This window comes from Drosophila yakuba, chromosome X (genome assembly GCF_016746365.2).
Source record: "Drosophila yakuba strain Tai18E2 chromosome X, Prin_Dyak_Tai18E2_2.1, whole genome shotgun sequence".
Classification (NCBI taxonomy): domain Eukaryota; kingdom Metazoa; phylum Arthropoda; class Insecta; order Diptera; family Drosophilidae; genus Drosophila; species Drosophila yakuba.
The window spans coordinates 9,363,152-9,376,804 of NC_052526.2; the positions used below are offsets into that span (position 1 = coordinate 9,363,152).

The 13,653-nt window shown below is 44.1% G+C and overlaps 2 protein-coding genes across 15 annotated transcripts in view; one reads left to right on the forward strand and one right to left on the reverse strand.

The window, feature by feature from the left end:
- LOC6524772 (potassium voltage-gated channel protein eag) overlaps positions 1–8,505 on the forward strand; it is a 54,817-nt gene extending 46,312 nt beyond the window's left edge. For 7 of the 13 annotated variants that reach the window (XM_015190393.3, XM_039377839.2, XM_015190391.3 and 4 more), the window contains 3 exons: positions 902–1,192; positions 1,877–1,894; positions 2,771–8,505. In XM_015190393.3, the coding sequence (XP_015045879.1) occupies positions 902–1,192; positions 1,877–1,894; positions 2,771–3,997 (1,536 nt within the window). In that variant the 3' untranslated portion in view covers positions 3,998–8,505. The remainder of the gene's footprint in view (positions 1–901; positions 1,193–1,876; positions 1,895–2,770) is intronic. The other 6 variants (XM_043207305.1, XM_043207311.1, XM_039377845.2 and 3 more) reach the window with 4 other exon arrangements.
- A 1,216-nt stretch (positions 8,506–9,721) lies between these two features.
- The window catches only part of LOC6524773 (E3 ubiquitin-protein ligase highwire), a 43,891-nt gene continuing 39,959 nt past the window's right edge, over positions 9,722–13,653 (reverse strand). For both annotated transcript variants that reach the window (XM_039375799.2, XM_039375791.1), the window contains exons 19-23: positions 12,246–13,604; positions 11,824–12,165; positions 11,294–11,758; positions 11,041–11,234; positions 9,722–10,968 (exon numbers count right to left, since the gene is read on the reverse strand). In XM_039375799.2, the coding sequence (XP_039231733.1) occupies positions 10,479–10,968; positions 11,041–11,234; positions 11,294–11,758; positions 11,824–12,165; positions 12,246–13,604 (2,850 nt within the window). In that variant the 3' untranslated portion in view covers positions 9,722–10,478. The remainder of the gene's footprint in view (positions 10,969–11,040; positions 11,235–11,293; positions 11,759–11,823; positions 12,166–12,245; positions 13,605–13,653) is intronic.

A 13,653-nucleotide genomic window follows, 5' to 3' on the forward strand; every position in this document is an offset into this window, starting at 1 on the left:
AGGATTTATAATATTATCGCACAATCGCAGACGGTACTTGAATAATCTTATGTTGCTGTTACAATTTTTTGTTCCTTTTCGGTTGGCTCAAAATCACCACGGTGCGAACCCGTTCCGTTGCCATACGTTTCCGCCGCATTCTCCACAGTTAACCGAACTAACGTTTCTTTCGAAGCCTCAGCCTCACAATCCACCAATCACAGCTCCAGCCAGAGTCCAAGCCCCCAGGCGAACTGAAACACCCGGGCACTGAAACACGACCGGTGGGGCAACTGTTTGCCGTTTACCGTTAACTGTTAACTGTTTACTGTAGTTAATAACCGTTGTATTGCTTAACTAATGTTGTTTACTATTGAAGCGAAAAACTGTTTACAAAAGTGACTTATGCTCGTTGTATGTCTTTCTTTGTCTCTGTCTTTCTTTAACATGCTTACGCATAATGCATATAACTGTTCACAATTCACCACGAAACCACAAAATCTACCACACATGCTCACCACCCACGAAAACCACCCACTCACGAACACAACTGTACTTTACGCTTTGAACATACCATACATTCTGTGTTGATTATTGACGGTTTATGTTGTGAATTTGGCTAAAATACAATTGATATGATATTAAACAAAATTACTAACGGAAAATTCTGTATTATTACCCTCACACCCAAATCAAAAAATTTCCCATTTCCTGCAACCCCTGCGCTTTTGAAAACACCCACCCCCAAATTTCCCCCCACACTATCTCTTTCTTTTCTCTTTCTCCCCGAAAATTTGTTGATCGCCAAACGCCTGATATGATATGATATGATAATGCTTGCTCGGTAAAATGCTCGATAATGCCCCCATTGACAAAATTAATCGAACAAATCGACAACCAAAAATGCAACAACATATACAAGAAGCTACCAGCCAAACTGACACTGACCGAGGACGCTCGCATCCTCAGCACCGCCGCGGCGCCCTCGCCATCGCCATCCCCATCGCCCTCATCGGGTCCACCATCTGCGCGCAGTACACGGGCCAGCAAGTGGGGACGCCTCCTGGGCAGTTCAAGCGTCGATTCAGCTAGCGACACCAGCGCCAAGGTAGCCGTCTCGAGAAGTTTGAGCGCCCGCGAAAGCCTCCGAGAGAGCACCGCCCAAGCGCGGCAGAGTAGTACTTCGAGTAGCAATGGTGGACAAGGCAACAAAGTAATTATGCGCTTTTAATTAAGCGGATCTGGGATCTGAGTAGCCGCTATACGGTATCCAGGGTCCGCGATCTGGCATTCAGCAAGAAACGAAACATAAACGAAACAGAGACACAGGGTCACACAAGAATGCATTCGAATGATATAATGATTCACTAAATCTGTAATTTAATTTAAAAAGCTTGATTCCAGTGACAACTAAAGTAAGAATTTGCCCAAAATTCTTCAATGGCTAACAACTATCGCAAATTGTACCTAAAACTATACGTAATTTTATGCTGAAATGTAGATCGGTGGAATCAAGCTAACTTTTTCAAACTACGCTTAAGAGCCTATCTTAAAACCACTAAGATAACCATATCATATAATCCAATTAAATGCCATTAAATGTTAACCAAATCTGTCGGAAAATTAAATTTAAAATAGGTCTTTAAACGTAGTTACATTCACTAAACAAGTATACCAAAACAGACATGTCGCGGAATAATGCTAAAATGCATGTTTGTTGGGGTTTCCCAAATTTAATGATAACTCTGTCTCTCCTTTTTTTTTGCCTTTCGTTTGCTCTTCTCACTTCCGGTTACGTAATCGATATCGATGCGGTTACTCAATCATTTTACGTTCATTCTCTCAATTATCATTTCGTATATCTCCATTTTGAAAATTGTGCAATCGAATTGAATAGCATTTACAATTAAGCAAAGTAAGTGTAAGAACAATTAGTTTGTTTAACCGCTATTTTAGTTGGCTGTACTGTACCACTCTGGCACACAAAACACTGTTATCGGTTCGACAATCGATAGGCAAATGGGCGGGCCAATGGCAATCGTAATAATCGTAATATATGTTTATCAATGTTCATCAGTTCATAAATAATATTGCACTGTGTGTAATTTTTGTATTTAAACGCTTTCAAGTCCATTCAATTATGTATATTCTGATCATAATTGAACGGTAATAGCGCCCGCCCGTTGCCGAAACTTAAGTCCCTGCACCACGCCCACCGCCCTTCAAGAAATACACCCAGCAAACTGCCTTTAGATTGTTTATACTGCAATGATCCCGAACCAAATTGATATATTTTTTCGATCTTTTCCGTTTACTGTTGACTTTTCTCTCTGTCTCGCAACTAAAAACTCGAAATTGAAATAACACTGCCTGCCTTGCTACAACAACTCAAAATTGATTCCGAATTGGAAAAACAACAACTGCAACTCGATAATAAATTGGATTAATATACAATGCACTCTGCACTCTGCCAATCTGCAATAAAACAACAATCCTGCAACGAAATAAATGCCTCAACAATCAATCAATCCATCAATAAACCAACCAACCAACCAACTAACCAAATCAATCAACAATGAAACCACAAAACTGATAACCCGAAACCAAACGAAACCAAAACCAAAACCAAAAAAAAAACCAACCAACTCAAACACAATTTTTCTCACTTTTCTCCCCTGCCGAACCGAACAAAAAACATGCAACATGCAACAACCTGCCACCCCGCCTGTCAATCCCGCATTTGCATCCGCATCTTCGCATCGCCCATTGTTCCATTAAACGTCACCTCCAGGTTTTTCCCAAGGCGCCCAAGCTGCAGGCTAGCCAGGCCACTCTAGCCCGCCAGGACACCATCGACGAGGGTGGCGAGGTGGACTCCTCGCCGCCAAGTCGCGACAGTCGCGTGGTTATCGAGGGTGCAGCCGTCACCTCGGCCACCGTGGGACCATCGCCGCCAGTGGCCACCACATCCTCGGCGGCGGCGTCGGGAGCATCGGGAGTATCTGGAGCACCAGGTAGTGCTGGCACTGTGGTGGCCATTGTCACCAAAGCGGATCGTAATCTCGCCTTGGAGCGGGAGCGCCAGATCGAGATGGCCAGCTCGAGGGCCACCACATCGGATACGTACGATACTGGGCTGCGCGAGACGCCGCCCACGCTGGCGCAGCGCGATCTCATCGCCACCGTGCTGGACATGAAGGTGGATGTGCGGCTGGAATTGCAGCGCATGCAGCAGCGGATTGGCCGCATCGAGGATCTGCTGGGCGAGCTGGTCAAGCGGCTGGCACCAGGTGGTACCGGCGGTAGCGGAGCCACCGCTCCGGATAACAGCAGTGGCCAGACCACGCCCGGCGACGAGATTTGCGCGGGCTGCGGCGCGGGCGGCGGCGGCGGTACGCCCACAACACAGGCCCCCCCAACATCTGTGGTAACCAGCCCGGTGGACACTGTGATAACCATTTCATCGCCAGGAGCATCTGGTTCGGGAGCAGGAGTAGCTGGCGCTGGTGGCGCTGGTCTGCTAAATCCGGGCGCCACAGCTGTGTCGAGCGCGGGAGGCAACGGCCTGGGGCCACTGATGCTCAAGAAGCGACGCTCGAAGAGCAGGAAAGCACCGGCGCCTCCTAAGCAGACACTCGCCTCGACGGCCGGCACCGCGACCGCAGCTCCAGCGGGCGTTGCCGGATCTGGTATGACGTCATCGGCGCCAGCGTCAGCGGATCAGCAGCAGCAACATCAGCAACAGCAGCTGGCGGCGGATCAATCACCCACAACGCCTGGAGCGGAACTGCTGCATCTACGCCTGCTCGAAGAGGACTTTACGGCGGCCCAACTGCCTTCGACATCGTCAGCTGGCGCCGGAGTTGGTGGTGGAGGATCCGGCTCTGGTGTCACGCCCACAACACCGCCACCGACCACAACGGGGGGCAGTGGCAGCGGCACGCCCACCAGCACCACAGCCACGACCACACCCACAGGCAGTGGTACAACAACGCGCGGCAAGCTGGACTTCCTGTAGCCCACGACGATCGGGAAGGAGCGGCGGGGAGAGGAGGAGGAGGAGGCCTCCAGCCAGGAGCAATAATACAAAATCGGGGGAGTAGGAGCCCAGCCACGCCCACTCGCAAGCCTACGCCTACGCTTAGTTAGTCTAAATACTTAAGATACAGCTGTAACCTCAACTCAACACTGAAACTAGCTCATCTATCTCAAACACTTGAAAGTCCACTGCAACGTATTTATCCAAAGATTACGAAAGGCATTCCACAAAAAATAGTTGAAAAGAGGTTTTGAAAATCCGATTTTTTAAAGTTCAAATCTCTGTGTACACGACGAACATTTAAATACTCATATTACTATATTATGGAACACAGTCGATTTATGATTGCGATTATTTTAACTAAATGAATTGATATTTAATTTGAAGGTTAGATAACATAACATAATGAAAATAATTCTCAACATATACATTTATCATTAACTTAGTATTTAAATACTTATTTCGTAGTACCTAAAAGCTTTCTGGTGATATCATAAAAAACCTATTTAATATATTATTACCTACAATTAGTTTATGATCTTGCTTAAAGACAAGCGATTGTTATTAAATTACGTTCCATTGAATATTTTTTAAATTTAGATAGGAAAACATGCTGTAGTGGAATTTTGGATGAAATTCATTATTTTTTGTTGCATAGATCTCGGCCTAGTGCTATTCCTCTCTCTCACAAACACTCACACACACACACACACTCTGAATGGAAGTGCTCGATATTCAAAACTGTATAACCGTTACACGATTATGATTATGATTACGGTAGCGATAGCCATAATGATAACGTTTACGATTAAGGCAAGCATGTTGCTTACGAATTTGCTACATTTACTGCAATTATTTGCCTTTTTATGTATACACATCTATACAAACGTTGTAAAGGACACACACACACATACACACAGATACACACAGTCAGAGACACACTCACATTTATATATATGTATATGTATATAGCTGTATGTATATATGGATAATTTTGTGATAACTGCTAAAGGAGGCAAAGAACCAGAAGAAAAAGCTTACAGACCGAAACAATGCCCGTGAATTGTACATAGCCTAAAACTGAAACCTAACTGTAAGAGAAGATCCAAGAGGGATCCACCCATACACACACACACACACACACACACACACACTCATTCACAGATACCAAGCTAAGAAAGAAAGTGTAAATAGATACATGTATGGATATAACCCGTCCTAACTAACTAAACTAACTAACTTAACGAAACTCGGCTTGAGCACTCCGGCACTCGCACTCGCTTGGCTCCCTATATTGTAGGCTTATAGACTCGAAAACGATAGCGATAGCGATAACGATAACGAAAACTCAACTCAACTCAACCAAATAGTTAACTCAGCAACAGTAAAGCTTAAGTAAAACCAAAAAGATATAGACAGCAGATATGTGGCCGCTAAACGAAACGACAATCGACAGACCTAAGAAAAGAAAAACGAAAAAATACTAAGATCACAAAACAAAAAAAAAATGAAATGATGGTATTAGCTTATTCTGTAGTTGCAAGCAAGGATCAAATATGATTTTCTCGGGCAGTGTAAATACTTGAATTAAAACTTAGCAAAATATGTTAACACACGCCACTCACCAACACTTACAAACAAACAAAACATACACACATATTTTGTGATAAAAAACCATTAGCTAAAGAACAAAACCAATATGAAAAGTTTAGACAAAAAGAATTAACCTAGATATTTGTTTATGCTGGCATTTGATAGGCTTGCACTTGTCATATAGTTTATACCGGCAAAATACGAGAAGTACTCTTCGGGTGACGATATACAGTATGGTTGGTTAAATATGAGATTGAGGTGTATAATTATCCTGGGCAGTTTATAGGCAAGGTTTCATTACGTTTAAGTCGCCAGAAACATCGCATCCATCAGTTGGAGTCCACTTGAATCTCGTTCGGTTACCGTTTTGATTGCCTAGTTGGTATTTGATAATTATTCGATAATTGATATTTGATAATACTTAGCGTAGTAGAGAGGGGACAGAACCGGAATACCCGACTACGGATACTTACATACATACGAATTGTCTTCCCTGTATAGTTGGGGGAGTTAGGAGGGGTGGGGGCCTGGATAATCGGGGTTTCGAGGTTCTGTCCGCGAAAGTTACTTAGTTCTAGTTGTAGTTTTTTTCAATTCCCATTCCCAAATGGGCGCCAAGCCCCTCCCCGTTAAAACCAAATCAAACCAAAAAGCAATTCAAGTGGTATTAAATCTGAGTAACCAAAACTCCCTCACTCACCCACTCCTTTTGCATATATACGTATTCCCAATACTCTCAACAATGAATCAAAAGTTAATGGATAGCGAAGAATAAACATTTGTTGCATATGTTTAGGCCTTAAGTTCTAGTTGAATGTTTAACGAATGTAGTGGGCTCACTGTAAATAGGTTTTTTTTTTTTGAATAACCATAAATCAAATATACCTAAACATAAATATATATAAAACTAATTAGTAACGAATAATTAGGCAGCAAACCAACTGAATAAGGAAAGCTAAGACGCACTAGGCCGGAAATGGGAAACGATAAGACGATAGTCCTCATATGAAGATTCGACAGCACTGATACGGTAGCAGTTTAGTACTCGTACTGCTTCTCGAACTCGTTATGTTTGACCCTTTCTCTCGCCAATCTCTCTCTCTCTCTCACTCTCCCTCTATCTCACTCCTCTATGTCTGTCTCTCGCTTTCGCCCCATCCTTTGCATACTTTTCGGGTGTTTTGGACCCTACTACACAGAGCCTTATAAATATAACCTAAAGTAACTAAACCAACTCAAGCAGCATTCAGCAAACTAGCAACTCAGACCTAATACTGAACCTAGCATTAGCATTAAAAGTGAACGAAAACGTGAAACTAAAAATGGTGCAATTACAATTTTTAGATCAAGCTGAGCGAGCAATTTAGTCGAAATTTATATTGAACAATTTATGGGAAAATTGATAGTTTGTGGATTTATATATGCGAATCTCATGTATATACACACCCAGGCAGGAAAAATGTTAGGAAACTGAAGAATAAAGACACCCATTTCAAAGCCCAGATAGGAGACCTTCTAACCTTCGATTTCGCCTAGAAAACGCCCGATTCAGTCTGATATTTATACAGATCGCCAGATGGTAGGCTATTGAAGGTCGGTTCGGGATGGGGTTTGGGTTCGGGTTCGGGTCCGTGTCCGTCTGCTGGGATATTTTCTGAGCGGCGCCAAAGAAACTGATTAACCATATTATTATTATTATAGATATGTACATGTATATATGTGTACCTCTAGTTACACCTAGAAAGATAACGATGACAACCTATCAAAATTAAGCTTTTATACGCCAGAATTTTTTTCTAAACAACTAAAAAAAAACAAAACGAAAGTAAACTAAACTAAACAAACTTAAAGAAACACTCAAGAATATACACATTTAATGCAAGCCAGAGAAGAGAGCATAATAAACTCACAACACTCAATTAACGAATACCGTTTACAAAAAAAAAGCCCCAAGTGAAAACTAAATTAATTTAAATATACATTATACAATGATAGAAAAAAGCCTTAACCAAGTAAACACGCGCCTCATTTTCGTTTTTTCCATTTATTACGTAAGTCCCACAGCAATGCTAAAAAGAAAAATTAAGAAATACAAAAAATATAACGGCAAAACCAAACATCCTAAATATATACTGATACCAAACAAAAAAAATATTTAGCATTATGCTCTAGACTCTAGACGAAAAAGAACCAAAATTTTACAACAACAAAATGAAATAAGAACAAACGCGATCAAGCAATGTTAAACATTTTCCACCAATTTGAGAAGCATAGTTGCTAAAATACCAAAAAAACAAAAAAAAAGAAGAACTACCTAAAACGAGAAACCGAAACTTATTTCGAACACGCGCCCTTTGTTTTTAAAATCGAAAAGCTGCCTATTTATATATTTACAAACAAACAAACAAACGAAACGAAATGCGAAATGTAATGAACCTGTAAGAGGATTACAATTTAACTACAAATTAAACAAGCCACTAAACTACTACATAATTCAATTGCAACATTCCATGTAATGAAAATATACCAAAAATAATACAAGCATGTAAAAATAGTTTGAAATCAATTGAGTTTTGGTTCAACGCGCCGAAAACTTAGATACATCGAGCTACGGCTTGGCAGAGCAGATTTACAGTTATATACATACATACACCCACATAAGTATATATATACACGTGCATATACGCCGATATATGTACATATATGTAGGTAGTTTATACCATTTAAAGCTTGCTAAGACTCGTCCTTGAGCCACTGTTTAAACGCCAGGAGACAAGCCGCGAAATCGATCAATGAAACAGAAACAGAAACTGAAACAGAAACAGAAACCGAAAAAGTTGTAACATTTATTTGAGAATCGCTGGATTAAAGCCTACAGTTAATGTGTATAGTTACTTGATTATTGCCGAATTCGACCCACACTGACAAACACACACACATACTAACACAAACACCAGAATCAGGATCAGACAGGCTATAAGCCCTTATTTCTGGGTCTAAAACGGATCGATCGAAAATAAGGGAACTCAATACTAAGAACGCGGCGAAGCAAAGAATGATGTTTCAGAACCGCAAAAGGCGCAGAACAGAAGCTAAGACACAATAAATGAAAAGAAACAAAGAAAAGAGAAATACATACATAAATGTTTTTAAAAAATACGATTCACTTCTTTGATTGTTTCTTTGGGGTTTGCAAACAGACTATTCATATGGTAAGTAGATCAACGATTGCCATTTGATTTCTTCAGGTGTTTGATATGTGTGTATGCTATCCGAATAAGTATGCTACATATTTTGCAATTTCCTGTTAGGTATCAAGATGCTCTTGCACAAAAACACACGGGTGCCTGCTGTGCGTTTTGATGATTCTAATGATGATTCTAATCTTATACATTATTAAATAATATTTATACTTAATTAACAATATTATATTTCTATTGTTCTAGCTGGCATTTAAAGTGAAATTATAAAATTATAGGTAAGATAGCTGAAAGTTTTACGTTAAATTAAAAGGAAATAATAAATAATACAAAATACTAAATAATACTAAGTACTAAATACTAAATAATACTAAGTACGAAATACTAAATGATACTAAATACTAAATAATACTAAATACTTAATACTAAATAATACCAAAATATAGGTGCCCTTCTCTGCGCTTCTCAAAAGTTCTACATAAGCAAACCACTTTTTCGATGTTTTTCAAAAAAAAAATACTAAATGTGAGTGAGTGGTGCAGTGTTTTTAAGTGGCAGCAGAGGATATAAACAGTGTGATTTCGACCTACTGGAGGCAGTGCCTGAGCGAGCTATTTTCCAGGAGCTACAACCAGCTGTCAGCTGTGACGTGAAAAGAGATTGAGGAAAGGGGTGAGTACCTGGTGTCTACGACACACGAGACATAAATGAGTGTTTTTGCCACTGATCTCATTTTGGGCACTTGCATTTTTCTGCCTGTTTGGCTTCTCTATGCTTCGTAGTGAGTGGCGAGTGTGATCGATTGTAAGTACCCGCGATGACCGGTGTGAGTGGCACCCGACACTCAAATTTGTTGAGTGTGATTAGATTACTAACCACGATTTTTGATTTGCCAATAACAATGAAAATATACATTCAGAATTGATTTTTATTGCATCCTTCCGTTCGTCGCATTCATAATAAATATATAATTTAGTTATTTGCAATATATATATAAATGTAGCATTATGTGCCTTTGCTGGAGTGAGGGTGAGGAGGAGTAGGAGGAGCAGGAGGAGGAAGAGGTGGGTGAGGGCGGACAGGAGGAGGTCACGGAGTTCAGAGGTCAGGGAGCAGGAGTATTATGTACACACTTCACGTGCTCTCTCTCCCGCACTCGCTCTTTCTCTCTCTCTCTCTCTCGCTCGCACTCGCTCGCTTGACTCCGAATTGTACATTAAATAATTAGTGAGAGAATTTTTGATCTTTAAATGGGAGATTCAATTTGGTTTGGTTTCGAGTGTTACAAAATAATATTGCATGGGGTTAAAAATATGCTATACGCTATTTGCTATTTGCTAATCTGTAATCCAATATCCATCGTCCAAATATTAGCTATACCAGAAAATGCCAATCCATTTCCGATTTCCATTCCATTTCCGTTTAGTGAATTAATATCTAATGGAATGAAAGTAATATCCATCCCAATTGTGTACTGAGTGTGGGGGGCATTTTTTCTTCTTGGGGGCTTTTAATCTCTACAAATATGTCCGCGAGTCATCCGACTGGGACCAAACGGTCGACCACATGTTCAGCGCCATATCCTTGTCGTCATCGTCATCGTCATCGTCGTCCTCGGACTCCGGTTGAGTTTCCCACACATCATCACGCTTCATCACTGTGTGTGGCTAAAATGTTTGGGCATTGCGACAGACGCCGCAGCCAAGGGCGAACTCCTCGCCGGTGGGCGGATGCATTACGTGCAGCGGACACTCGTCGCCCAGCAGCTGCTTGGCTTTCGGTCCGGCCGGGCACTGGGGTAACTTGACCTTGGGTATGTTGGTCAGTCGCTGGAAATCGTCGTGGCAGGTGTCACAGAAGTGTGTGGTTCCAAAGCAGAAGTACACCGCCACCGAACAGCAGTAGCGGCACTTGTACTCCAAGAAATCGGTGCCATGCTTGGGACACATCTGTGCCCTGGCCACATCTGAGCAACCGCCGCATACCAGCTCCTCCGGATCGAACTTCTCGCCAATTTCCGCATCACAGCGCGCCTCGCCGCCGTAGTACGCCTTCTGGCACTTGAAGCACACATAATATGCATACCGATCCATTGCCAGCTGGGTCATGTTGACGTCTTTGCTGTTCGTGTCCTTTACCACGCCCTCGTACTTAATCCTGCAGAAAAGAAAAACAAAATGAGTTGATTAACCAAACGGTTGTAGTTGCCAAACTATTGCCATCACTTACCGCATGAGAGCCTTGCGTTTGACGTCCTGTTTGAGTCCATTTATCGGCTCCAGGATATCTGCCAGCAGGGGATGCTGGATGTCCGCCTTGCAGATTGGACACAAGGAGAAGCCAAAGGTGATGCGTGGTCCGCTCCATCGCTTCTCCAGTACCGCCTTGCAGCAATGATAGTGAAACACGTGACCGCACTCCAGCTGCAAAATTGTTAGAAATGAATGGCATTTCGTGGGACATAAGCTAGCATTTCTCTTACATGTATAGAAGGTGCACAGGACAATGCCTCAACGAAGCATATCATGCACATGTCGTCCGCATCCTGGGTGAGCTTCGGATCCCGCAGCTCCTCCGCCAGCTCATTTTCGCGCGTATGGCACACATGCTGCAGGCAGGGCAGGCACTTTCGCTCGCCGGTGACTCCGCCACACGCATGACCACACGGCTTGGTCTTTAGACACGAGTTGGCCGCGTACTCCTGGCACTGGGCATCCGCACACACGTTGCCGATCTCGAGCAGTCCAGAGTTGCCGGTCAGGCCACAGAAGCGACACCTGCCCACCGCCTCCTGAGGACCCGAGATGATCGTGTGACTGCCATCACGGAACTCCACCATGGCCTTCAGTGTCTTGGAATCGGCCAGGGCCAGCAGCCAGAAGAGCTTTGTTCGGCCACAGGATTCATGCAGCTCCACACGGATGGCCTCCTCCTCCTCCTTGCACACCTGTAATATAAAATAGGACAATCTTTCAGCATACATATGTGGGATACCAGATTATGACTACACACCGTTCGCTTGTGGGAGCGAGTCTTGCGGTTCAGATGCAGAAAACGATCGCAGTCGCCGCAAAGCGATCCACAGGTCTCGCATTGGATAATGGCCGCTGTTTCACCATCGTCATGGTTGCTGCACAATGGACGCGTATCGCACAACTTGGACCACTGACCGGAGGATAGCTTCTCCACGTGGTCGCGCTCCAGGACACACAGACTGGCCAGTGCCAGCCACAACGTGGAGGTCTTGGTGCAGTGCTCTGGCGAGCGATAGATCTCCTCCAGCCGTGTCAGATTTAACACAGATTCGGCTATGGCCGCCTTAGTGATCTGTGACCACTTTTCGCTCAGCTTACCCTGTAGAAAGACAGCGAAAATTAGGAATTGAAATTTAACTATTTCACTATTAACTATCTTAACTCTAAGCCTTCACTTACGCTGGCCAAATCTCTGATGAGACTGATAATGCTCTCCGCCTGCTTGGTGGAAATGACTCCGTTGAGGAACCAGCGCTGGTTGAGGTTTCTCTTCGATTCCTTTCTCGGTGGCAAGACATCGAACTGGAAGGGATCTGTGGCTCCCGGCTCACCGGTGGGTGGTCGTGATCTTAGCTGCTGCACTGAGAGATCTAGGGAGCTGCAGAGTCGCACAAAGGCCGGAGTCTTCTCCTGCTGTCCCGCTTTCAGAGCAGCTCCACCGTTGCCCGATGAACTGCCGGATACGCCTCCAGAACCAGATGGTCCCGCTGAAGCAACTGTTGTTTTTACCTTCACCTGCAACTGCAAAGACTTGGCAATGACGGCCAGGAATATATCAAGCAGACCCAGACGGCTCATATCAAAATCACTGGCCGACTGATGAGCGATACTATAATCCGCTGGTGGTAATCTTTGCACTCCCAGTAGCTCTGCAAAGCTCTCGGGTGTTATTTCCGGAAGAATGCGGCGTAACAGAGCCGTAACCTGTCGTTGGACGCGATCACTACCGGTGTGCAGGAGTCCCAGGAGATCCCGGAGCAAACCATGTTGCTGGGAGAGATACGAGCGACCAACTACGCTGCCCGACAGAGCCAGCACCATGCTAAGCATCTCGAAGCAATAGGTATCCGGCGCTCGACTCCTCTCCGGCGTACTCTCGCAGCTGGCGGAAGCGGCAGGAGCGGGTGCGGAATGCTGTTGGGGTGACTGTTTCAGGACGTGCGCCAGATTGGCCAGTTCCCAATCCTCCTTGGCTCGCTGCGCCTCCTTGCGAATGGCGTGAACGATGTGGACGATCACCTGTTTCTGCAGGTGCGATAGTTTGCTACGCGAGAACAGAATGCCCACCATGTGCTCCCTAAGATCGAGGGAATCGGCCAGAAGGGAGGTACTCTGTGCTCCGCCACTTGGAGGTCCTATGCCAGCCGAGTCCGGTGGCACCAAATCCGAGCTCACATTACTGATCAGTTTACCAAATACTTGGCCGGTAATCAATCGGAAAACTCTCAGGGTTTCCGCCTCACAAATCTGCTGTTGGATGCGAGAGGCATGGCTTAATCGCAGGTGAGGCTGGTGCTTGTGATCCGATGGGTCCTCGGCGCCCATTGCTCCTCCTATGGGCAGGCCAAGCAACTTGATTTGGCGCACGCGCAGCGTGTTCTCCGGTCCATGGAGCTCCAAACGGAAATGCGTACAGCTGTCATCGCAGATCTTCGCCGATATCCAGGAGCAGGCCTTTGGATCCACATCCGCCGACTTGATGACATTCGTGTCGCCCAGCGACTGGCCGGCATAGAACACCACGTTGAGCACCTTGTTCTGGAATATGAGTTGTATTAAACCAATGTTAATATCAGTGAACCATTTC